Source organism: Accipiter gentilis, chromosome 19, assembly GCF_929443795.1.
Source record: "Accipiter gentilis chromosome 19, bAccGen1.1, whole genome shotgun sequence".
In the NCBI taxonomy this organism is placed as follows: Eukaryota; Metazoa; Chordata; class Aves; order Accipitriformes; family Accipitridae; genus Astur; species Astur gentilis.
In genome coordinates this window covers 27,332,453-27,356,700 of record NC_064898.1, presented here as the reverse complement: position 1 = coordinate 27,356,700, position 24,248 = coordinate 27,332,453, and the positions used below count along the sequence as shown (strand labels likewise).

General features: G+C 44.3%; 1 protein-coding gene across 1 annotated transcript in view; it reads right to left on the bottom strand.

The window, feature by feature from the left end:
• Positions 1–24,248, bottom strand: part of LOC126048155 (disintegrin and metalloproteinase domain-containing protein 9-like) — a 30,674-nt gene extending 6,426 nt beyond the window's left edge. Inside the window, exons 1-20 of the mRNA XM_049822747.1 lie at positions 24,134–24,248; positions 23,261–23,355; positions 23,004–23,068; positions 22,823–22,901; positions 22,225–22,301; positions 20,231–20,426; positions 16,860–16,934; positions 16,690–16,761; positions 15,902–16,071; positions 14,900–14,975; positions 14,335–14,489; positions 12,736–12,904; positions 10,659–10,751; positions 9,762–9,954; positions 7,892–7,997; positions 6,268–6,451; positions 4,943–5,020; positions 2,827–2,938; positions 1,262–1,373; positions 136–193 (exon numbers count right to left, since the gene is read on the bottom strand). Of these exons, the coding sequence (XP_049678704.1) occupies positions 136–193; positions 1,262–1,373; positions 2,827–2,938; positions 4,943–5,020; positions 6,268–6,451; positions 7,892–7,997; positions 9,762–9,954; positions 10,659–10,751; positions 12,736–12,904; positions 14,335–14,489; positions 14,900–14,975; positions 15,902–16,071; positions 16,690–16,761; positions 16,860–16,934; positions 20,231–20,426; positions 22,225–22,301; positions 22,823–22,901; positions 23,004–23,068; positions 23,261–23,355; positions 24,134–24,248 (2,280 nt within the window). The remainder of the gene's footprint in view (positions 1–135; positions 194–1,261; positions 1,374–2,826; positions 2,939–4,942; positions 5,021–6,267; positions 6,452–7,891; positions 7,998–9,761; positions 9,955–10,658; positions 10,752–12,735; positions 12,905–14,334; positions 14,490–14,899; positions 14,976–15,901; positions 16,072–16,689; positions 16,762–16,859; positions 16,935–20,230; positions 20,427–22,224; positions 22,302–22,822; positions 22,902–23,003; positions 23,069–23,260; positions 23,356–24,133) is intronic.

Below are 24,248 nucleotides of genomic sequence, written 5' to 3'. Positions count from 1 at the left end.
CTTGCACTGAAATAACTGGGGGAGCATGAATTACAGAGAAAGGAAAAAGATGTTTGGAAAATACTGAGATATTAAAGTTTTCCAAACCCCTTTGAGAACATAATTTCTATATTAGAGATGGGAGAATATACTTACTTCTTTTGGAGAAGGAGGAGTGGTACTACAATTTTTTTCCTGTCTTCTAAGTCGCCACCTATAACATAAAGTGCTCAGTGAACATGAACTTTGGACAGTGATTTCATGCAAAATAAGATGCTCTAGTTTATGGACAAGTACCTTATGAGAAATATTGGGTGTCTTTTTGAAACTGTCTCCTCTGACATGGATATGTAAAATGACAAGAAAATAAAACTATGAAGCAAGTTAAATCCTGTCTCTTACCTGAGTTGCAGAGATACCACAGATCACTGTGGTAAGGGGAAAGCATTTATTATATCTGCTCTGAAGACTGTAGCATAGGGTAGAGATACTTAAATTGGTAGTACATGAGGTAGCTGGGTACTAGACAGTCTTGCTGCAAAGAGCAGAACAAACCTCCGTGTGGTTTTTCCTACTTCTTGGCAGAATAAATTAGCCCAGCAAATCTGAAGCATGTGGATGTGCAGAGATCATCGAGGGGAATGTCATCATTAATTTTCTGGTTTGGGATTTTGAACATTCTCCCCCCCCTGCAGTCACATTCCCATATTCTTTCAGTTAAGCTTATAAGCCCATTTGACCTGGGAAATATGTGGAAAACAGTAAGAGGATAAGAGAGTGTTTATCCTCTGCACACCATTTAAAAATCTTTCTTTTTTTCAACTTTTGTTCACATTTTTCAGTGAATGAAAAAAGTGAAAATCAAAGGAAAAAGTAAAAAAAAAAAAAAGAAAAAGATTAAGCATTCCAAAGGAGAAAAAAGGAAGAGTGATTTAGAAAAAGCCAAATTTTATGAAAAATTGTCCTGAAGTTAGACAAAAATTTTAGTTTCAGAATTTCTATGGAAAACTTTTTAAAAGTGCTAGAAAGGATTAAAAATTATTAAGCTGTAGCTGCCATTTCTGGAGAAGAGGCAGTTGTGACAAAGCTCTGGTTGTCGATCAGACCTGCAGGCTGTCTTTGAAGCAAGACAATCTTGGTTTGCAAGAGAGGTGGCCGGCATTGCACCGTGAACTCACGGGAAGGCCCTTCATGGAAAGGGATGCTGAGAACCTTGGTTAGAAATTGTTAAACGTGCCTGAGTTTTGCCAAGTGATGCAAAGATTAGTGGAGCTTTACCTACCTTTGGATCCACTGAGCGATGGCAACCCTCTTGTGCAGCAGAAAGGCCAAAATCAAGAAGAGTAAAAGCAGCATTCCGGCAGCTTTTCCCATAATCCTTGCAGCTCTCAACACTTGGAATGGAAGAGAGAGAAAGAACATTATGCTCTGTGCACACCAGGCATTTCTGGCACAACAGAACGCTAGTGGAAACAGCAGTTTGTCACGTATGTTTGGATATTCATTAGTGCACACACTCAACCCCAAACGAGCAGATGCTCACTTGCATGCTGCCTTCCTTCTGCTCTCGGGCTGGGTCTCCAAGGCACCTCCACCACTGCTACCTGGGAGCTACCAGCGTTCTTAGCTTTCTGAGAAACAATAAAAAGCCTTGACGTATACCGTGTAGAGGCTAAAGGAATGCTATATAGGCCTGGAAACGGGAGTCTTTGGGATGGTGTGGTAAGGAGTTTGAGGACATAATGAATGAGCAGGAAGGCTTCCAATGGGGTTCCCTGATGAGGACATGCAGATGAAGAAATACCCAAGTATAGCACTGAAGGATGAGTAATGTGAGCTGAACACCTACTTCAGCTAATGGCTGAGGCTCCAATGCGTAGGTAGTGTATGGATAAGCAGGTATGAGAGATTTTTCGTAGGGAAAAGTGTAAAAGGGTTGGCTTCTTCCAGCACACATAAGCAACTGTTAAGGAGACCCTAGCAGAAGCCTAAAACTTGGCATCGGCCTTTCTCCGTGAATTGAGAGGAGCAGAACATTACCACTTGGGTACCTTCCCCTCCTCACAAGCAGGTGAAATACTAGAGTGGGTTGATATTTGAAGAGCAGCTGATTTGACATATAAACAGTTATCTGCTCAAAAGAGTTATATTTCTGCGGTGCCGTGGGCCCTTTACTGCCTGAGTGACTTGCCATTTGCCTGGTCAAATAAAGAGCAGAAAGATCTAATAGCTCTTTGTCAGTAGCAGAACTAATGAGCAAAGAGGGTTGGGGAAGAGCTTGAAGGCTGTCAGCTGTCGGGTGCTGATGGGTTTGTGGAGTACTGCTGAGTGACTGTGTGGTATTTCTTAATCAGCAAGTTAGAACACCGAATGTATAGGAAGGCAAAAGTATACCTCTCAGAGGTACTTGCCGGGATCATATTTATTTATGTCCTGTCCTCTCTGGGTTGGAGCTCTGCTGGAGATCTCTGTTAAGAGGAGAGGAAGATTCTCCTAAGAGGGTTTTGAATGCTCAGAATGACACCCCTCATAAACCATCTTAATGAATGTCTGCTGGCTGCTTGGCCCCTGTGCTTAGTGAAATCGACCTGCAGTTTGTGTGGATGCCCTGAGAATGGTCTGAGAGAGTCAGGCAAGGCAAGCACAACTAGCATGATAAAAAAAGAAGGTGAGGTAAGAGAAAAAAAACCACCTGACGTGGCTAAATAGCAAGGGACAAAGAGACGCCTGAACAAAGTCTAAAGTGATCTGAAAGTATAGATGGAGAGCTGCTGAACTCGTTGAAGAAAAAGTAAAGCTAAGCCAGGCAGCGCGATGTGCAGAGAAGTCCCACCCCACGGCACTTACTGCGCGAAGGAGGAGGTGGTCCGCTGTCAACACTGCCTCCAAAGCCTTCCAGCTTGCAGTCCGGAGGGGCCCATCCAAAATCACAGTGACAGTTTTTCTTATTGTTGCACACCTAAAAGAAAGCACTGACTTTATGGCATGAAAAATAAAGAAATCAGTAGGTGGCCCTGTGTTTCCCTGGGGAATAGGCTGCTAGCACAGTTTATTGGCAGGCACTGCAGAGACAGGCTGGATGAAATGCGTGTCCTAAGATAAATTTGTTACTCTGCTTTAGCTGCCATTGTGGAAATGTTCAGCCTGTTTTGTGCAAAGGTGATAGATAGACTGGTGCCCCTGGTCACAGGCTGTCGTGGGCTGTGTGGCTTGTACCGATCGTTAGATGTCTGCTACGTTTGTGCAGGGAGGGCAGTGGGAGTTCCCGATCCATCGCTGAGGTGATGGTCCTGTTGGAAGAGGTGCGACAAACACCGCAGGGAAGAGATGACAGCACACAGAAGGCGAGAGATGGTTCCATTTGCCTTTTCCAACTTAGTAGGAATGCTTTTTGCATTTCTCAAGCCATTTTTAATCTGAAAGTTGGAAAGCCTTTTTGCAGTCTTTATTAATTGCAGAGCTACCCTGCCCTTTTGAATGCTTTGACTGTTTCTGTTGTGACTACATATTTCACAAATATGTCCAAAATGAATTTGTCACCTTCATGTGATTCAAAAATTATGGGTTTTCCTGCAAGATAGGACCATAACTCCCTTGGTTGCACATTTATTTGTCCCGTCCAGGCTGGATTACTCAGCTCCTGCGTTCCTCGGTTCTCAATCACGGTCCCTAACAGCTGAACCTCTCATGGGGCGCAGCGAGGGCTGCCAAGCAGCCTGAGTATCCTCACTGTCGACCAGGAGCAGAGGGAAGAGCTCCCCTGGGACTACTGCCCTGATTTTGGGTCGTGCCGCAATGTGTGTCTGCGGTCAGCCCGTGTCAGCGGCACGCACTGAGTTGATGCTCTTTAGATGCTCGTCGGCTGATTTCCTATTATATGTTGTTAGTCTAGGTTTGTGTTACTGCTTGGTAGTATGGACCCATAGTTCCGCTCCCTGCATCTCAAATTTGCATGCCCGTGTAGGTAGTGGCAGTTTCCCACCCAAATATAGCAGGTCCGCTTTGAGTAACATTTTCTCTCTTCTGGGGACACAGGGTTGAGGCTAGCTTTCTTCACTCATTTGTGCAGCCCAAACCACATAGAGCAGTAATTATTAATTTTCAAGGATGTCTATTTAGTTTGGAGAATGGCTTCCCAAGAAAAAAGCGTGCATTTTTTGGGTTATAACCTTTCTCTCTGAACACAGTACAACGACATGGTTATTCCAACTACTTTGAGACCAGTGTTGCCAAGAACATAACTTCTGAAGGACTCGGCCACCTGCAGCTGGTGACAGGGCAGAAGAAAACCAGACCTCAGACCCTTCCAATTACAGGCTGACAGACTGCCAGTAACTTCTTACTGGTCCTTGGCAATACTACAGATAAAAGACAGATGATGGCAAATCTTCCTAATATTCTCCCTTAGCATCCACACTAACACCCAGACAGATCTTCTGCTCATCTACAATAATATCTGTCTGGAAAGGGGCAGGTACCTTGGAAGTGATGTCATAAAAAAACTCCACACGTGAAATAATTCTGCCAGTATTAATGTCTGGAATGTAGGTTTTATAAGTGCAGCCAATATTGTACAAAATCTGCCATTTCTGTAGTATTTGTAAAGAAAGCAATGTTACAGAACTGAGCATGCATTTTTTAGAAGATCTCTCCAACTCCACCTCATTTAAATTCAGCAGCACTGGCAGGTGCGATGAAGGATGAAGTGTTATGATGAGGAAGTTGGTTTTCAAAGTATTTGAGGGAACAAATAAGAAGAATGGTAAAGTAACCAGCAAAACTGCTATGAAGAGCTGTGGAGGGCCAGAGCAGAATCTGGGAGGAGAGTCATGGGTGAAAACCAAAATAATCTCTGTGCTGCTGAACCAGGAATGATTCTGGACTTCTAATGCTGCTTTTGAGAGACAAATTTACATTTCATATACTCTACTGTTCAAAGGGTACTTAGATGTTTTCTACTTACCCCTCTGCCATTGCATTTTTTCTCCCTACAATCACTGTTGAGAAAAGCTGCGTTGACACATGTCCTGTTCATACATATCTGCAGAAAGAGGCAGGTTTATATTAGTGAATAGATACTAGGAAAGGGCACTGACTGGTGAATAGGGATAAAAGTAGTGAGAAATAGGAGGCCAAGTCTTTTCAGTCATGAAAAGTTTCATTTAATTTTCTTTCTCCAAGCAGGCACCAGGGAAGCATAAAATGAAGATCTCGAGTTCTGGGTTCAAGGCAAACCAAAGAGGAGAGTGAACAAACCCTTGAGGGTTACGAAATGCACAAAACCCACTTCTACCTCAGGAACTGAGTGCTTAAGAGCTGAAAATAATTGAAGGTAGTGCCAGTATTAGTAGGAAGTACCGTATGTGCCTGCTCCGCTCATACCCTTCCCTAGGTACCTGCCCACAACTGGTGGAGGATTCTGGGCTGGATGGACTCTTGGACTGACCCTGCACAACCATCCTGATCTCTGTACATAAATGCAACACTATTTCCCCAGCATACTCTCCAGCTCCTGGCACTTTATGGCTCAGGAACTCTGGTCTTGTCCTGTCCAGTCCCTGACGTGAACAAGACCTTGGAACTCCAGAAGATGTTCTGTTTGTGTAGTGAATAACTTGGAGCATTTTCCTAGCTCTAGGAGACAGAAACACATCTCCTCTGTGCAGAAGGAGAATGAAGAAGATATATTTTCAACTTTTAGCCTTGCAAATTAGTTATTTTTGGAATTAATGTTTGCATTTGGTGATGTGGAACCCATGTCTCCTGAAAGGAGAACTCTACCAAAGCCAACACTGAGCAGCTCCTTCCCTTTTGGTGGAACTCAGCACCCCTGTTTTTCTTAGAAATATTTTCCCTGCCATGTAATAGCAGGAAACTCATCCTTTAGCGTGTCATCAGCTTGGCAGGAGTTTGGTCTTCTGTGTGGGTCAGAGGGAAGAAGTGAGTCCTATTCTTGGAAAAACACTTCAAATTCTTTTGTATGTACAACAAATAAACGTTGACTTTGATTAGTAGCTTCAAAAGAAGAGTACAATCTATTTCTTTTCCCTTCTAATAGAAAAAAGTACCAGCTATTGTGTTAGTCACTGAGTCTGAGGTAAACAGCCCCCCCCCTCCCCCCCAAACCAATACAATATGTTGCTATTTTTCAGCTGCTAAAGGAGGCTTTAACAGAAGGCACTATGGGGTTTATGTCAGAGATCAAGAACATCTCCTTTAGGAACAAAATCCTTCCATTTAATCTCTGTCCTGTACTATTCATATCTCCTCCTAGCTCACTAAGAGTACCTTGTTTCTACCGCACGATGTGCCGTCTTTCACGGATCCCTCGTCAGGAGTGTCTGGAGCCAAGTGAAACTCAAGTCCCCAGCAGAGCTGATCGTTCATGGTAGTCTGAACCACGGTCTCACCGTCTTGCCTGACTGGTACTCTTTTAATGTTAGCACATTGCACTCTTCCACACAGGACATTCCTGGGGCAGACAAACAGCCTGCTGCAAGGTCTATGGAGACATCTGAAGGTGTGGTGATCCGTGGTGCTGGGACACTGGGAACAACCCTGGGCATGGTCAGAGGTTCCCACTGTCCAGGACCAATCCTTTTAGGCAGTTTGCACCCAACCACCCCTTTTCTGAGGTTAAGACATTTAACTAGTATTGACACGGGCTCTTTTTATGCCTGTTGGTATCAGTACACATGGACACAGCCGTTCGGTGTATCTCTCCAGAAGCTGCAGAGCTACTTCCATTTGACTATCTGACCCTCACTTTTCATGTGTTTTGCCCATTTTATATACTGTATGAGAAATACTGCTGTTTATGCCAGGAAAAATTGAGTGTAGTTATTCAGAAACTCTCTCTGTGCCCAGAGATGGCAACAGTGAAGCTCAGGTGCTGCCTGTGTAGTGCTCAGTAGGAAAATAGGAAATAAACTCAAGCTGTGAATTTGCAACCTAATATCTCCTCTAATGACAGCAATGTCCCCCTCCTTGGTGAACTGCCAAAGTGCAAGCATGAAGGTTAGGTACTAGCAACTGCATATTTTTGAGTGAATGTTAATATGCGTAGGGATGGTCCCGGTAAACAATCTCCTTCCTTTTGAATGATTGTCCATATCCACACTCAGATGTGGGTCATTCTCAGCAGGTCCTGCTCTCAGGACAGGAGCACGGAGGAGGGCTCGGAGAGTGATGAGTTCAAAGGTTAAGGGACAGCACTCTACAACAATGTCTCATCTAGGCATGCTTTTGAAGACGTACTGACTGGTGACTGCTGCGCATGACAGCAACGTGAAAAGAATTCATGCTAAAGGAGAAAAAGGGTTGGAGAACCCGTTATCAAACTGAACAGGAAAACTCAGGCCTCGCCTGGTGATGGGATGACCCCTTACTGTGGGAAAGCTGGAAAGTATCATGTGCTGAACTTCCATTCATGCTGGGAGATAAGATTTAAGGCTGTTCTGGGCAAGCAAAGAAGAAAAATCTGTAAGTTCCTGTAAAAAGAAGACCGTCCTCACTTAACTTTCTGGGTTGAAAGTGCAAGAAGAACCTAACTGAAAGAAATGCTGCCTCAAATTCCTCCTATTGCCATGTGCGTTTTTCCCTTTCTTTGACCATTATACAGGTAGGCTCTCAGCAATGCTTGTACATCACGCCTTCACCTATGAAAACCAACCAGAAAAGCCTAGCAGAGCCTCCAGGTCATACAAAAAAGCCGCACTCCTTTTCCCAACACTGTTTTTGCTTTTGCCTCTCTTGTGCTTAATCCCAACAAAAAAAAAATCAAGTTGAAAACCCCTTAGAAGCAGTGCTCTGTTTGTATGCCTTGTATAACAACGCACAAGAGTGGTGTCCCAGTCCTGCCTGGCTACTGGCTGGAGTGGGACACCAGTAACCACCAGTAACCAGCACTTACTCTTCCAGGCATTTAGTGTAGTATGTCCCGTTCCAGCCACAGTTCCCACACCGGTCGCCTCGAACATTCACTTCCCTAAAGCAGCTCAGCGGGGCACGGTGGGCGGCTGCAGAGCGAGAGAGAAAAAGGAGATGTTCACAGAGAGGCAGGGACTATCTGCACCCCCATAATCCCTCCAGATGATATTTGTGTTTTTTTTTCTGAAATGAAGTTCCAGTCAACCACAGCTTGCATTTTACCTGCCATGTTTTATGGGCATTCCCCTCCCCCCCTCCCCCCCTTTTGGTTCTGGTCCTCTTTTGGACCAAAATAATCAATGTGAGACTAAAGTGACTAAATGAAGATTTGCCACCAAGAGATCAACCAGTGATCACAATGTCTATGGTCATTTATCCAGAACAACATGGAGCATAAAATTGGATTAAAAGCCTAAAATCTTTCCCAAACCTATTTTTTTCTTTAATTCTAACTTGCTGGGTGACACAGGTTAATGTATCTTACATTTATCATGAAACTAGGATCACCGCCATTATATTCAGTATTAGCAACACTAATTTCTGTTAGATGTCAGAAACAGCTCAGAGATCTGGATTTCAGTAAAGCAAGACCACTTCTAACCCAGGGGACTCCCAGTTTTTTCAGAACATTTTTATATTCACAAAGTGTTGTATAAGAGTAACAGACCACTGAGGGAAAAGAGGGAGAGCCTGTGGTCAATGCAGGACTCCCATCAGGCATTTTAATAAGTTTTCAAGCATTCAAAATGTTCTCAAAGTAAGACCAACCACCAGACTTCCCAGCTGTCCTGCAGAGGTGGCTGAGATCACTGCTGGCCGTGTTAGCACCATTTAATACTCGCGTGACAATTCCTTTGGTGCCCCACATCAAAATAATGACAAAAATATTCTGCCTGATCAATATCCTTGCCTTTCCCAGCAATGCCTTTCATGAGAAATGCTACTGTCTTCATGTGCAGGCGTTCCCAGAGACTCCAAACTTCTCATAAATGTGGTAGATCACAGAGGAACTGTGGCCATACTTGCAGAAGACTTTCATATGTTCATAGAGAAACCTAGGTCTCAGATCATGATGGGCATCACTGCTGTCACTAACAAGGGAGTGCAGAACAGATCTGCTCTGCTGCAGCTTCAGGACACATGCACTGGGGAAGTTTGGTTACTTCCTACAGAACTGAAATAATCGGAAAGAGGATGTGGGCGGGTATTCAAAAAAATCACATGCATGCTTCAAGTTTGAACTGGGGGAAATGTAGGTGCATGAATTAAAGGTTGGGGTTGCTTTCAAAGGCATAAAAGTGATCTCAACGACTGTCTCCAGCACGTCTTTGTTTCTGGGACCCTCTACTGGCAAATGGATGAGGGTGGCCACGTCTGCTGTTCCCATTGCACAACGGGCATGGGATGTTCCTAAACAGCACTGCAACAACCACTGCCAGAGAAAACCCCTGTTCTGTTACCCTAACTAATAAATATCTAGAATCATCGAATCATTTAGGTCGGAAAAGACCCTTAAGATCATCAGGTCCAATACTATGTTTTATATACACATTGATATATATATATATATATGGTAGTTATATAGCTGTTGTTATAAAAACATGGGGTATTTAAGAAGTATTCTTTAGTATTTTTTATGCAAGTACTTATATTCTTAAGTAACTGGCCCATCTATTGAAGCCTGCCTGCCTTACAAAGAGTAAACAGTGAATCTTCAGTGACTGTGTTAAAACCAGACTTTTTTAAAGCAGAGGGCAGGGAAGGGGGAGGAGACACAAGACGAAGTGTTATCTGAAGGTGAGAGCTAATTCCATATGAGATGATCTGGCTGTTCCTTGGATGAGGTATCTTGCCTCTGCCAAATAAAGCTTTGCATTGTGCCTCGTGGCTGTGGCAGTGTCCATCGTAGCAGCGGTCGTTGTCGCCACACAGGGTTCCATCTTGCTTAAATACATCCATGGGGCAGCTCCCTGAAGAGCCATTGCAGTACTCGGGGAGATCACATATGCTCCTATCTTCTCTGCAGATTTTTCCTGCTGGCTGAAACTGTAAAGAAAAGGCCACAAAATTAGTTTTGAATGGATTTATTTTTTTTTTTCTGGAGTGGCTGGCCCAAATTACTGAAACCCATGTGGCAAAATCTTAGGGAATGCCTCAAAAGTGTAAGATGAAGGACAGCAATTTGAATTTGCAAAAAGTCAGACAGAATAAGGACTGGAGGAAGGTATAAGGGACTAAAGTCCTTGCTGTCCTATGGAAATTGAGACATTGCAGATGATGATCACTGATATTCCAGCAGAAAAACTCGTGGTTTTATTTGTGCATTTCAGGTTGAATCTGAAATGCCTCTACAAATAGTGTTGTTGGATTTTCCCTAAAAGCTCAAAATCAGCAGGAATGTAAATGAGGTTTTAAAATCTCTTTCCTTTCACCCAGACTTGTGATCGTTGGGTGTTTGGTCCATGACACCGATGCTTGTGTTGGGTTAGTTGGTCCTGGCCTTACACCCTCGCTTTGCTGCTCCTGCTGATGTTTTTTGTCTGACATAAGTTCAGTGTATCTAAACTATTTGTTTTCTACCTCAGCTTGAGCAGTTTCCAATCAAGTTTATGGATATTTTCAGACCAAATATACTGAGAAATACAGGAAATAAACACTATAGCACCTAACCAACAGCTCTGAAGAACAATTAAATCATTAGTTTGCCCTAGATTACAAAGCCAATAGTGGTTGTTGCTGTTGTGACTTACCTGACATTTGTGACAGCATTCACCTCTGTAACAAGAAGACCCTGGTGTGAGCAGGCAGCTGGAGGAGAAGCAGCATCCCTCTTGGAGGCATGCCTGGAAGTAAATAATGTTGCACCATCTCAGTGTTAAGAGTTTCTTTATTTGGATCAGCTTCTCTAGCTTAAGAGACACAGAATTAAAGGAAATAAAGGGGGAAAAAAAAAAATCTGCTGTTTTCTGCTGCTTCTCAGACTCTGGACATTCTGGAGTTCTGTGTCAAGGGGAACTATGCCTTGTGTAGACACTTTTAAAACAATTCACATTTTTCTTTAAACACTAGTGCTTCCATCTCATCTCCTCTGTTAATCAGCCAACCTACCTGCTTCACAGGGGTGCTCTAAGAATAGGCCCATTAATGTTTCCAAAGTACTTGGAAATCCTTCTGAGCACAACGGGAGATATTAGTCTCCCTTTCTATCCTTTTTTTCCCTTCTTTTGTACTTTCCTTCCTTCCTTCCCTTTTTCAACTCTTTCAGCAATGATCCACCATTTCCTTAAAAGTTGAAATTCCCAATCCCAAACATTCAAGGTGCTAGAGCTGATGGATTTCTCAACTCTGGCACATAAACACAACTAATTACCCAAACTTTAAGAATGGTGGGATGTAAGGGTATCTGCTTTGGAAGGAGAGCTGGTTAATGGTTTTTTAGGATAAAAACAAGGAAAGGAGACAGGAACAGGAATGAATTGATCACACAATGCTGATGAAGAGGAGATAATAGGAACATTAGCAAAGACCAGAGCTCTCGGGTCACTGATGGAAAACCAAGATTTTTTTGGTTCTCCTGAAGAGGACTCAAACTTATGATGTGGTATTTAAGAGGGAACGTAGGACTGCGTAAAACTTATTGTGGGATGTTTTAGGGCAAATGTGGGGATGTGCAAAGCTTTGTCGGAGATGGTGAGGGGAAGGATGAAAGGCAGGGAGAGATTAAGGTGGATTGGGGAGGAACAAGTGTGGGAAAATTGAAAAGAGGGGGGATAAAAGAGGGTGGTAAAAAGGGTCTCCTGGTCAGGGCACTTGTATGGCTGAGCGCTGTGCCTGATTAAGAAGAAGAGGTCTGGGATAAGTGGTTGGAGAGAGCAAGTTTCTGGGGGCTGTAGGTGGTAGGATTTGGTTTTTCCTAGCATAATTTCTTAAAGCAGGTGAACCCTCTTTACCAGCAAGGTGCACGATGTTCAACCCAAGCCTGGATATAATACACATGCAAATTGCTCTGTGTGGGAGATGTCAGTGCAACGGCCGAGTTTTGACAAAGCTACAGAAGCTTCGTACAAATAATGATTACACAAAACGCAAATGAGAGTTTCCACTGGAAAACTCAAACTTTCCAACGTGTCACAACTGCATGGATCCTGGCATGAGAGCTGCAAAAATACCAACATGCAAGTGCTTCAGAAAAGCACTTCTTTCATGGACTTCAGGGTAAATTTAAGAAAAAACAGAAATAGAAAAACTCTTATTTTACAGACAAGAAGATGCAAGTGCTCATAACTTGCTTGTATATAGAGCGGCTTGGAGGCAAAGACATGTCCCTTCTGCAGAGTCTCCACTTTGTCTGCAGCACTGCTCAGATACTTCTGTTTTCTTCAGACCCCTCATTTTTAGGAACATTAGTACAACCAGAAGGAAAACACCCTTCTGTTTGGACAAGGTATGGAGAGGTTTCGTCTCTGTCCTAGCAGCGTGACTCCTTATCAGACACTTGCAGACAGAATTCACCGTCAGCTCTGCACGGAGTCTGCCACGAAAGGTCCCTCCATAGTCATGGAAAACCCCCCTGAATTTACCTCTAGATATGATCTGCATATGTTTACACAAATCGTGCATATTTTGCCCACAAATAAAGCCATATTTGGGAAAAACCCCACTTCACAGAATTCACAGAAGTGGAAGCCAGTGGGCTCATTTGAATGTGTAACACTTCAAAGACCAGTTCTTCCCATGAGTCAGTGAGCTTTCATAGTTGCAAAACCACCACAGTTTTATGAACACTACTCTAATATGTAGATTGCAGTTAAATTTTTAGTTGCCAACCTCGTCACTGCCACAATCACATTCTTCCTCTTTTTCCAAGACACCATTGCCGCAGAGTTCAAGAAGAAATGGTTTTAAAGATGGTATGTTGAGTAGACAAGGTAGATTTTTTCTTATTACTTCATCGTAATATTCTCCCATAGTGCAATTACTGAATGCCAAGCAAGATCTGTAAGAAAAAAAATTTATATATGACCATACCATATTTATAAATGACTTGATGGACTTAAAGAACAAATAGATTAACTAGCAAAGAGGAACATGGACAGTTTTAGTGGGAATAAGTCTTTTTTCTCTCCTTTTTTCATGTGTAAATATGGGCATGGAAATTACTGTGGCCAAATTGGAAACGACTCAACTGAACATGTTGATTAATCGCTGTTTAGGAATTCTGGAAGAACTATTGGCTAAAGTGAGAGGTTTGGAAACAGATAAATTTAATGAGTACGTTGGGATAATGAGGTTACTATTGGAATGGATGGCAGCAAAAGCTGAAGGATCAAAGAGCCATGAAACATGGCGCTCTGACTTGCTGAGGTTCTCACCCCAGCCCTTGTGTGCTGGGTCCTCAGTCCCCTTGAGGTCACCATAGAGGTGACTTCCAGGTGGATGGGATGGGAGGGACATCACAGGGTGAAGCAGGTCTGCTGGTGACCCCACTGAAATGGCTGTTTCAATCCTGATGTCATTGAAAGAACAGACAAATCTGCTAGGAGACTTCAGTTTCTCCAATCCTTAATGTCTTCAGGGAGGCTTAGCTGGTCTCTAGTAAAGATAAGGGTCTAATATGAAGCATGGAGCCTGTCTTTCTCATTGCTGCAGTATGTGCGTTGCAGAGAGTGAAGCAAAGATGAGGACTTCACAGCAAAAAAAGGATCTTAGGACTTGGAAGCAAACCAGTCTTCAATGAAGAAGCCTTCACTGCCTGCTGAAGTCCACTGTGTGTTGGGCAGTCCTCTAGAGCTAAGAGGAATGAGTCTTTTTTAAGGACATTTTATTATCAGCAGTATGTGGAGCTGACCAATGCAAGGATGCTCCTGCAATATCATATGGTTTCTTTGATGCTAAAACAACAGAAGCTGATGTCTACTAAATATTTTTCACAGGTTTCAGGAGACATTAGTTAATTAGTGGAATTCTTTTTTCTTCATGATGATCCTACATCGAGAGAGCAGGTATGAGGAGCAGCTCCTGCTATGAGGAAGTCAAAACCAAGCAGCACTTGGAGAAAGCAGATGGAAAATAAATATTCTGTGGCCAGTGGATCCAAGGAAGCCAAGTTTTCTGTGGATTTGTGTCTCAGGGAGAACTGGTGTCTCTTGTCTTATCTAAATAACTATTTTCACTTGATAAAGCATCGTAGAGTAATTTAGGTTGGAAAGTCCCTCTGGAAGTCCCTAGTCCAACCACCTGCACAAAGCAGGGGCAGCTCAGACTCCCATTCCTCTGCCAAGTTGAGCTGGAAGATTAAAAGATGCTGTAGAGGAAAGGGCATACACCCCCCCTACAGAAACACAGCGTTTGCTCAGAGGTGGACAGCTGAAGGCAATGACCCAAATCTCACCCTCAGTGATGTAGGGAAAGCCAAGCTTCACTTACCCTGGGGATGTTCGCATGATGCATCCTCTCTGGGTGCAGTTGCAATTGCAAAATTTGTTTTGAAATTGTTTTGCGTCATCATGGCTGAAGCCTAAACTGTGGCCTATCTCATGGGCAAGCATCATCATGTCGCTGATGGTGTCATGGCCAGGGAACTGCAGGTGGGAAGAAAAACCACAGGTCCACATTTTCTCAAGTCAGTGTATGTTGATGTGGAGAAATTCAGATCCAGACTTCCAATGTTTTGCTCAGTGACTGTGCAATTTGTGCTCGCTGGGGACTTGCACTGGCAAACAACCAATTAGGGAAACCAAAGGACCCCTAAAGAGTTGGTCTGGGGAAGCACTGGAGAATTGTTCCTTCACCATCTCATCTTCTTTAAGAAATGGCAAAACCAAGACCAACATCAACTCCTTTAGATGCCCAGTTTAGGTGTTACCTGCTAATTGGTAAAAGCCTGAGCCCAGGAGTTATGTAGAATTAACTCCCGAGGTTCACTGTGAATATGAAAGGTTTATTTTTCCTTTCAGTGCAAACCCGCGAGGTCTCCCCTTACCCCCCTTACCGAGACGACACCCATGGAGTTCGTCTGGCACATTGTCCCCTTCCAGGCAAATCCCCGTTCCTTGTAGTGCTGGCCACTGCAGCAGGAAAGTTTTAACATTAAAGAAATGCAGAACCACTTTGTGCCAATAATGGGATGCATCACCTGAATTACAGCTGGAAAATAATGGTTTCAGGTAATGAGGGGCTCCTTTCTTGAAGAAAAGCCCAGCATCACCCATTTCTCCTATGGGAGCCCTGTGTGCAGCTGGGCTGGTACCCACAGATCAGGTGTGCAAGCACCGGTGATGCATCATGCTAAGGAGGCAGGGCCACGGTTTATAAACTCATTGGCATCCTCCCTGCTTTAAAGGGAAGAGTGGCCTATAGGCTATTTCAATAAAAAATAATTATTCAAAATTATTTTTAAAAGATTTGGCAATATAATATGTTGAAGCTTTCTTTCCCCCAAAATAAAGGAAAAAGGAACAGACAAAACAGAAACAAGGTGCTAGGTCTTAAAAAGCAAATGAGTGAAATAAGTGATTAAACATCTTGCAGTTTGAGATCTAACTCCCTTGTCCTAGCAAAAAGGTTTAACAGAAATATAGCGTTGTAAACCATATAACAATGAATTATTCTATCTAAAAAACGAGTGGCTTGTATATATAAAAATAAGTAAAAACTAAAAATGAGATTGAAATAATTCAGTTACAGACAACTGTATCAAAATTGGAAATAAGCTGTATGCTCTGTCTGTGTACGTGTGTGGAAAAATGTAAAAGAAGACAATGAAAGGCAAAAGAGAATTCTTGTACCAATTTACATGACAAATATGTGCTGATTAGTACAAGAACTGATTAAGCTGTTACATTTTTTTCCCCCAAGATATCACCAGGACAAAAGACTTATCAGCACATATATGTAAAAATTAGAAGAAGAAAGAGATGAAAATATTCTTGCTCCCTGCTTATCTCCCCACAGCCGGCACGTGAGCTGGGCGATTAAACCGCAGCACTCTTACAGCAGTAACTGGATATGGTCATAATTCACACGACCGACGGCATCCCTCTGACACCACGCGGCAAAAACCTGCAGCGTCCGGGCCAGGCTGTGGGCGGCCGTCACCCGGTCGGTCCTGGTCCACATCTCCACCGCGCTGACGACGATCTGCAGCTTCATGCGCCTGTACACCTGGAAGGCGGCGAGCGTTGCATCCCCTGCAGCCCACGGGGCGCGCGGCGACCCCGGGCACTGCGCCTGCCTCCGCGCTTTATTCGTGCAAGGACCAGTTTCTGGCTAAAGCTGAAGGAGCTGAGCACGCCGCTTATTTTTGTGCATTGTATTAATTTAATGGAGCTTTCTGTGTAGCTCATTTTTGAGTGCCTTATGGCTGAGCTCGTGGCTGATGCACTGGCTCCTTGTTGGTGTATTCACAGAGCAGAAGAGGAAAACTCTTGTGCTGTTTTGGAGGGTTCAGAGTGAGAAGAGGCTCGTAAGGGGGACGATCGTAAAGGAGAGAAAGGGAGGTCGTAATGAGCTACCAGAAAGCATTTAGTAAGAATAATGCCGATTCTAAGTCAACCATTTTATAGGGATGATTTCAAAATTATTTTTAAACGGGCTTCACTCATATTTGAAGCAACTTCTTAATAGTTGAGGTGGGTTTTATAGCATCGAGGAACACGTTGGTTCCTGGTAGAGTAGCTGCAGTCAGGCACAGATCATCCGTCTCTTTCCCAGGGTAGCGGGTTAGACAGCCAGCTGACGGAGCAGAACGGCAGTTGTAATTACCACGTCATTAAAACTCACCGTGTTCAGGAGGTTGCTTATGGAAATGAACAGATGTAGCATCAGGGTTTCATTGTAGTTCTTAACTTTAAACTGAAAGGGGAGAAGGGCTACGTTACAACGCTGAACGCCAAGGATTCCCTCCAATATAACACGACGGCCGTAGCACGGCGATAATTTCTGATGCTTACCAGCTCTTTGTTTGTGACCAGAGCCAGCTCCAAGTATCTGGTGGGCACAGGCAGCATCTGAAGACCAGGAACCTCCTGGTAGTGAACAAATGACACTGTGGTTATTGAGATACGTTCAGGAGCTTTAAAGCTTACACCGCATTGTAAAAAATCAAAGTGGTGTTACTCAAACTAATCCAGAATTTCCCTTAAGTACAAGAACACAGAGCAATTATGCATTAGAGAAGGATTAATGAGCATAACGAGTAATCAGGGCGAGAGCAGAGACATTCAGAGACAGAACACAGTTGTAGGTCGGGTTTTCTTGGTAGGAGGGGGATTACCTGGCATTGCTCATGTTACATCAGCTCACTATGAGCTGCAGACTTTTGCACGTGCTCAGACCATTTTTTAATCCTTACAATTGGCACCACAAAAACTGTGTCAAAGGGAGAATTGAGTGGGGTCAACATGAGCTGCCTGCATCAAGCAGCTCAATGCTAGAAACCAGGAGGGTGAACAGATAATTGCAGATAAAAACTGGTCCTGAAGTGAAATAGTTCAAGCCATATGAAAACCATGAAAAGAACTCATACTTAGTTTTTCTTCATTTTGCCCAGCACGCCTGCGTAATACAGCAAATGGGAGCGTGCCCACCGGTAGACCCAGGCAGTGAGAGGCACCGTGTACCATGCCTGGGATCTGTCAGCCTCTGGAAATAAGGGTTTTGGTATAGTGCCCTTTGTGTGTTTACTTGTGCACGGGCAGCTCCATAGGTGGAAGAAAAACTGCTCTAGGTGGGATGCACTCAGTCTTGGGCTGGGTAGAGCTCATTGACTTCTCCTATGTACATCCAGCACATTAATTGCTGGTAGCAATTGGTTAATGGGTAATCTGGGGGGTTAGTCTTCTCCTCGCAGCAGGTATTGCTCGTTGGCAGCAACGTCCCATCTCTGATGGAGTGAGCGCACAGGGAGACTGTGAGGGCACGCAAGATCTGCAGGTTTGGTGAAGCGGCGAGGATTGGAAGAAGCTGACCCTACAACAACCTGGCTGGTAGCTTTGGCATTGGCTGACGTGGGGGTGAGGAAGACACGTTGGCTTTTCTCTTGAGTAGTTCCCAGGAGTTCTGGTGGTAGAAGAGAGGAGGACGAGTCTCTATCTCTGAGAAAGACAACTTTCTAAATGGTTTAGCTGTTGCAGAAGTATGCATGGCTAGAAAAATGCTATTGCTTAAGTCATTTTAAGCATGGGGACTCATGTCTCCTTTCTGGTGAACAAATACCACTTTATTATTATTCTAAATTACCCTCTTTCCCTGGCAGGTTCTCAGTAAATTCAGTGAAATTGTAGCAATTTATAAAACAATATTTCCACCATGGGAGCTGATAAGTAATTCTTTCACCTAAATGCTTCATATTATTATCAGAAGGCAGCATCTCTGAATGTCACTCTTTATTTCTTTCAGTGAATGCAGTCACAGTACGCTGGCATAGGCCAGGCTGTCGCTATAAATAATCCACACTCGTAGGTACAAAAATAACATACTTTATCTCAGTTCTTTTGAAAGCAGGAACAGCAATGACAAAAGTCCTCACAAGCTGTAAAAGCTTTCACAAATCAAAGCAAATAAAATATTTTTCTAACCAAGGTGTTTCTGATAACAACTGCATCAGTAATATCCAATATCAAATGATGTCAGAACAAACTAATTTCCTTTGAAAACATGGAAACTGTTTCTGAACAGAAAAGAACCAACAGATGTGTGCATTTTGGCATAGCTAAAGCTTTTTTTGTGAGTGTAATTTGAGCAAACTGGGGAGTAGAGTTTAGATTTTCTTACCATAAGGTGAATACTAACTAAAGACACAGAGGGAGAAGTTGTTGATCTTTATTGCCTAGATGTAAAGATGCATTAAATGAAGTCCCAAGAGAGTCAGACCCAGAAGAGAAACTGTTCAACGCCAATCCCAGCAGCCTGCGGTTAACACAGCGTGCTGGCAGATTTGCAGACAACTCCATCAGAGAGGCACGAAGAACAGTGATGAGACTCGAAATTATTCTGCTGCCCAATGAGGGAAAAGAAAGGCAAACAAATAGGGTAGCAGCAGGAGTCGCGTCAGTAAGACAGGTGATGTAACCTTCCCCCTTACTCGGTGCTCACAGGACTTCAGCAAAACTGACTGTGGGGAGAGAGGCACCCAGCCATGGCCCCGAGGACTTGCACCTCCTGGTCTCTCTGGAGGGAAGGGAGAGGCAGCACAGACAGAGCACTGAGAGGAGTTCAGGGGTTTCTCTACAAAAGACGAGTTACAACCCCAGAGCATCTCTTCCCGACACATTAATAAGGAAGATGATTCAAGCATTGCAGGAAGTTGCCCAGAGGGGTTGTGCAGTCTCCATCCTTGAAGGTCTTCAAGATCCAAGTGGATAAAGCCCTGAGCAACCTGGTTTGACCTCAGAGCCGACCCTGCGTGGAGGACGAAGCTGAACCGAAGACCTCCTGAGGTCTCTTCCAACCTGGGCCATCCTACGACCCTATGAGATGGAGCTCAAGACCGTTGTCAGAGGGGCTGATAGCACCCACAGCCCAGGAACACATCCCACCCCCAAGCGGTGTCCTTCCCAGGCTCTTTGCCTGGGCAGCCCTACAAAAGAGGGTCTGGAGGGAAGAGCTCTGGGTGCAGACACCTGGTCCACGAGTCTACACTTTCCTTTCTGGAGTCAGGCAGTAAAATACTGGGTTGTCGATAGATTATCTATAATAGAAAGGCAGCAACGATTGAAATCACTGCTTCTATAGCTTCTGATCACAGCTTATTTAGAAATGTTCTCTAACTGTCTTTAAAAATAATTAATCATTTCAGATTTGTTTACTGAAACCTCCAGCTGCTTTTACCTCTGGAGCTGACAGACATGTCAACTCCCCTCTTTATCACCGTCTTAAAAAAATTCTTGTTTGCTACTTCCACTTTCATTTCAACCCCCATTTTTAAGATCTGAATATTTTTTTCAGGGTTTGTGAGATGAACAGGCAAGCGGGAAAGGATCTCAAGAGAGAAGCAAACGCAGGGCAGGATGATCTGCACCTGACAAAGTGCTACCTAACACTTCTCAGAAATGGAATGGGGTCTTCATTTCACAGTGTGATGCTTAGGCATGGCTGGAGGTATGGTTTCCATATCATGTGAGGGTGCTTTGCTCACTGTCACTAAACAGAAAGCCTGTTTGCTTCCAGACCTGCAGATGCTTTACTGCGTGAAACCCCTGTCATGCTTTTGTGAATGCAATAGGAATTTTCCCTATGGTCGGATCACTCCCAGCATTTAACATAACCTGTACGTACACACACGAACGTGCAACATTGACACAAGCGGGTGGGGAGTCCTTACTTCGATAACAAGGATTTTATGACTCCTGTCGGCAAGTTCTCCGAATTCAGGCAGGTGGTCCTTGTGCTCTTCGGGCACTTGGCATAGCTGACGTGAGCCGCCTTCCAACGCCCTTCGGTAAACGAGGTGCTGAAACGTTGAGGAGTTCTCCACGGGCTCGATTTCGTACCTCAGATCTCCAATTTGCAAAACTCCACTGCGAATTTTCCAACAGAGGAGTCGGTAAGAGATGTGAACTAAATGACTTCTTAAATTATTTAGTAAATACAAAAATAAACAAGGTGGAGGTTGCTTATCGTAGCAGGAGAGGCAGGGCAGCCCTGTGCATCTCGCCAACAGGTAGAAGCTCCAGGAGCCGCCTCTGAGGTTCAGGGCTATTGGGATCAACGCATATTTTATGGGTTTTTTGTTTGAAGGGGGGGGATATGGAAAGATTTAGCTCTTGCATACCACTGCTCCTGTGGGTAGGGATCCCATGAGAAGATACAAGGAGCTCGCCTAAAAGATCTTTTATGGAAAAGAAGTGTCATGCCCGAGGTTTAGGTTACATAAGAGCGCCTTGAGAGAGCAATCGTGCAGCTTTGGAAAAAAAGTAAAGAAGCTGCAGATAAATGCTATATATTAAAGGAAAGTGAGAAGGCAATAAAAGCTCTGTGCTACGGCTCTTCCAAGGAGCATCTGTCTTTAAGATCTGTTTATCCTTGCATAGACACTGCAGCTAAATAAGCTGCATCTGCTAGTAAGTTTGCATTCTAAAAAACCTCACTTAATTCAGGGACCTTTTGGGGTGCTTGTTTGAGAAAGAAGGTGCAGATAGGTCTACCAAAACTCAATGTCATGTCTGGTCTTATAAGAGAGGCTCAATGGGCCTTAGTTTTGCCAGAGATTGAGTTATTTAGTCCTAAAATGTTCATAATTACTGGTTTGTGTATCACAATAGGAAAACATCAAACACTGAGCTGGAAACCCAGAAGACTTTGCTAAGGCAGTTGTGCTAGTGGATTTATCAAGAAGGTCTTTAATGGGAAAAAATTGCCGGTTTCCCACCCTGTGAGTCCCCTGCATCCAGGCTGTGAAGGAATTTAAGTCTTGCTGTGGGGAGTCTGACACCAGTGCAGAGTGTGGGCAGCTGGATGCTGTAAATCATGGATGGCTGCATGGAAGGCTGGATAACTTCCTTCCACCAAAACCAGTGAAAATAATAGAAAATAAAATTAAACATTTTCAAAGTTAGGACAATCTCTTTAAAAAAAAGCAGCTCCTGCTCCCCAGGACTGATTTTTCTGGAGAAGATCAAAGGTTTGAGTTCGATAACATTGCAGAGGGATAATGTAAAAGAGGACTGTTGAGCTGTGCATGGTTCATTTAAATATCGTCTTAATCTTCAGAGGAGAGGTTATGCTGGCATTCCTTTCTGTTTGACTAATACCATAAAGTAAAAAAGTTCTACAGAAAGGACTTCAAGAGGGAAGTTGTTGATGGTTATGGGTGACCACCAGTTTAATACAGCATTTTGGGAAGTCTGATTTGCCAGAGACTGTTATGCCCATACAGGTTTGCTTTCAAGTCTCATGTTCAGAGCTTGCACTATCAGAAATAAATACATGGAGTGCACCTGAGGAAGAAGTTTCTCGAGAAGTGCTTGTTTAATTTACTGTCTTTTAAAGCAAGTCTTTGAACTCTCTTGACATGTCAAACCTGCTACCTGCTTACAGGCTGCCAGAAGAATATAAAGCACATTGTTTGGCCAAAAATTTCATTAAACCCTGTTTTTCTATAAAATATGCACCTTTAAAATTTATACTGGAGAGGCTGTAAAATCTGTAATGCTAAAAAAAATCTCAGCTGTGTTTGAAGGTTTGAATTTTAGTAGCGAGATGCAGCAGAAAGCATCGCACGTGGAAGTGAGGACACCTGCTTTAAAAAGGGAGCTCTACGCCCATCCCAGTTAATTTGATACTGAACCCCCCATTCTTCCCTGGGAAGAGCCCTACCTGATCCCGAAGCACGTGCTGAGGGAGACAACGGATCCCGGGGAGCCTTCCACAAACCCCTTGTAGTAGCAGTCGTCCTGCGAGGTACGAATGTGGCTTCAGGCTGTGGGAAAAGCTCCCGTGCCCGGGTCAAAAAAACCCCGCATCAGTAAAGGGACACATAAAAACCTCCCCAAATCCAGGTTTTACCACTTTGAAAGGGGTATTTCACGTGCAAAACAAAAGTGAAGGCATAGAAGGTAAATAGGGAAAAAACAGGAGCTTGAGAGCTCATCACTGGGTAGATGAATTTTCGGTGGAGTATTTTGTGATTTCTTGATTTTTCTTTTGATGGAGTAAGATTATTTTAAAAACTTGAAAAATTTGAAAGGGAAATCAAGTGTGCTGATCAATCTGAAATTGTTTTTCTAGTTTTTATCAGTCTCTATACAATTTCCTTCCTTTTTTAAAACAAAGAGTGTCGAAATAACAGATCTTTTTGGAAACAGAAAGTCATCCCTTGCTTAGATCCACTGATGTATTCAAATGAGCCTGTGAGGAGGAGGAGGGTCATGTGTTTCTGGCTCTTGATGCATCCTTGACAGATGCCTAAGCTTACTTGAATATATGGAAACTCAGTTATCAGGTCTCCTTCCGGACTGTATGTGAAAACCGGGATGTCCTTGGCTATAAGATTTCTGAAGAGCAAAGCAAAAATCCTCAGTGCGGGTCCATTAATTCCCTGTAATGGCCCCGTGCAAAAAACAAACAGAGGAAGGAAAACTGAGGAAGAGCCTTACTTTGCCCGCGTCAGATGGACGATGTGGTGGTTTCCCTCTGCTGTTATTAAATAGGATGTGTCCCCCTGGGATGGCCAAGGCACTGATTAACTTTACAAATTAATCCAACAGTGGAAACACTATTTACAGGCTGATTTTGGCTGGGAAGCTGGATCTGTCCCCTTGCCCCATTCTCCCTTCAGCACCCACACATGGCCCCTGCAGAGGCCAAGGTCTAGACCCATGGTCGAAACAGCATTTCCCAAAAAGCAAATGACCTCTGTGAAGGTCCCATCCTTTGCCTCCAGCCGCCTGGGCACTGTAACTTCAGAGTAGATGATTCTCGATGCTTCAGTAAAACCTGTAAGAGATTCTGCATTTAGGGAAAAAAGGGCATTAATCACACCAGGCAACGAAGGATTTCCCATCCCTGCAGTGCAGAAGGAGGATTTTAAGTGGAAGTTTGAAAAATTTGGTATGTTTAAATTTTGTGAGTCCATCTGTCTTCAATGAGAGGTGTAGAGGAGGTGGTTGCACAGCTCTTTGCTGTTAATGCTGGCTTCTAATGAAGCTTAGGATACAAGAAACTCTGGAGAACATTTTTTAAAAAGGGGAAAAATGAGATGACTTCAGTAATTACAAGAAGCTGAGCCCAGCGTGCACCATCCCCTTGCTCTCCTCCCCAGCCCACGTTCCCCAGCCCGTGTCCCTCCATGCCTGTCCCCACCCTGCATCCCCTGCCCGTGTCTCCCGGTCTGGATCCTCCACCCTCATCCCTGCCCTTGCATTCCCCATCCCCATCCTCCACCCATATGCCCCAGGCTGCACCCCCAGCCCGTGTCCCCCCCTCTGCCTTCCCCCGACCAAGGTCCCCCAGCCCGTGTCCCCAGCCTGCATCCCCCCTCCCACATCCCTCCCCCTGTTGTCCCCCGTGTCCCTCCACACGTGTCCCCATGCCTGCGTCCCACAGCGCATCTCCTCCCGTGCATGTCCCCCACCCACATCCCCCCGTGCGTGTCCCCCATCCCGTGTCCCCCCATGCAAACCCCCCCTGCCCGCTTCCCATCCCACCTGCACCCCCCTGTGCCCCTCCACCCTGCCCTTCGGGGTACCCCAGCCCTGCTCCATCCTCCCGTCTCCCTGCCCCTCACCTGGGCAAAGGAGCAGGATCAGTGCCCTGACCCACGCACCCCTCGGGGGTGGCCAGCCCCCCGTCCCCATCCCTGCGTCCCTCCGGACCGGTCCAGCCCTGTGGGGACACGCCAT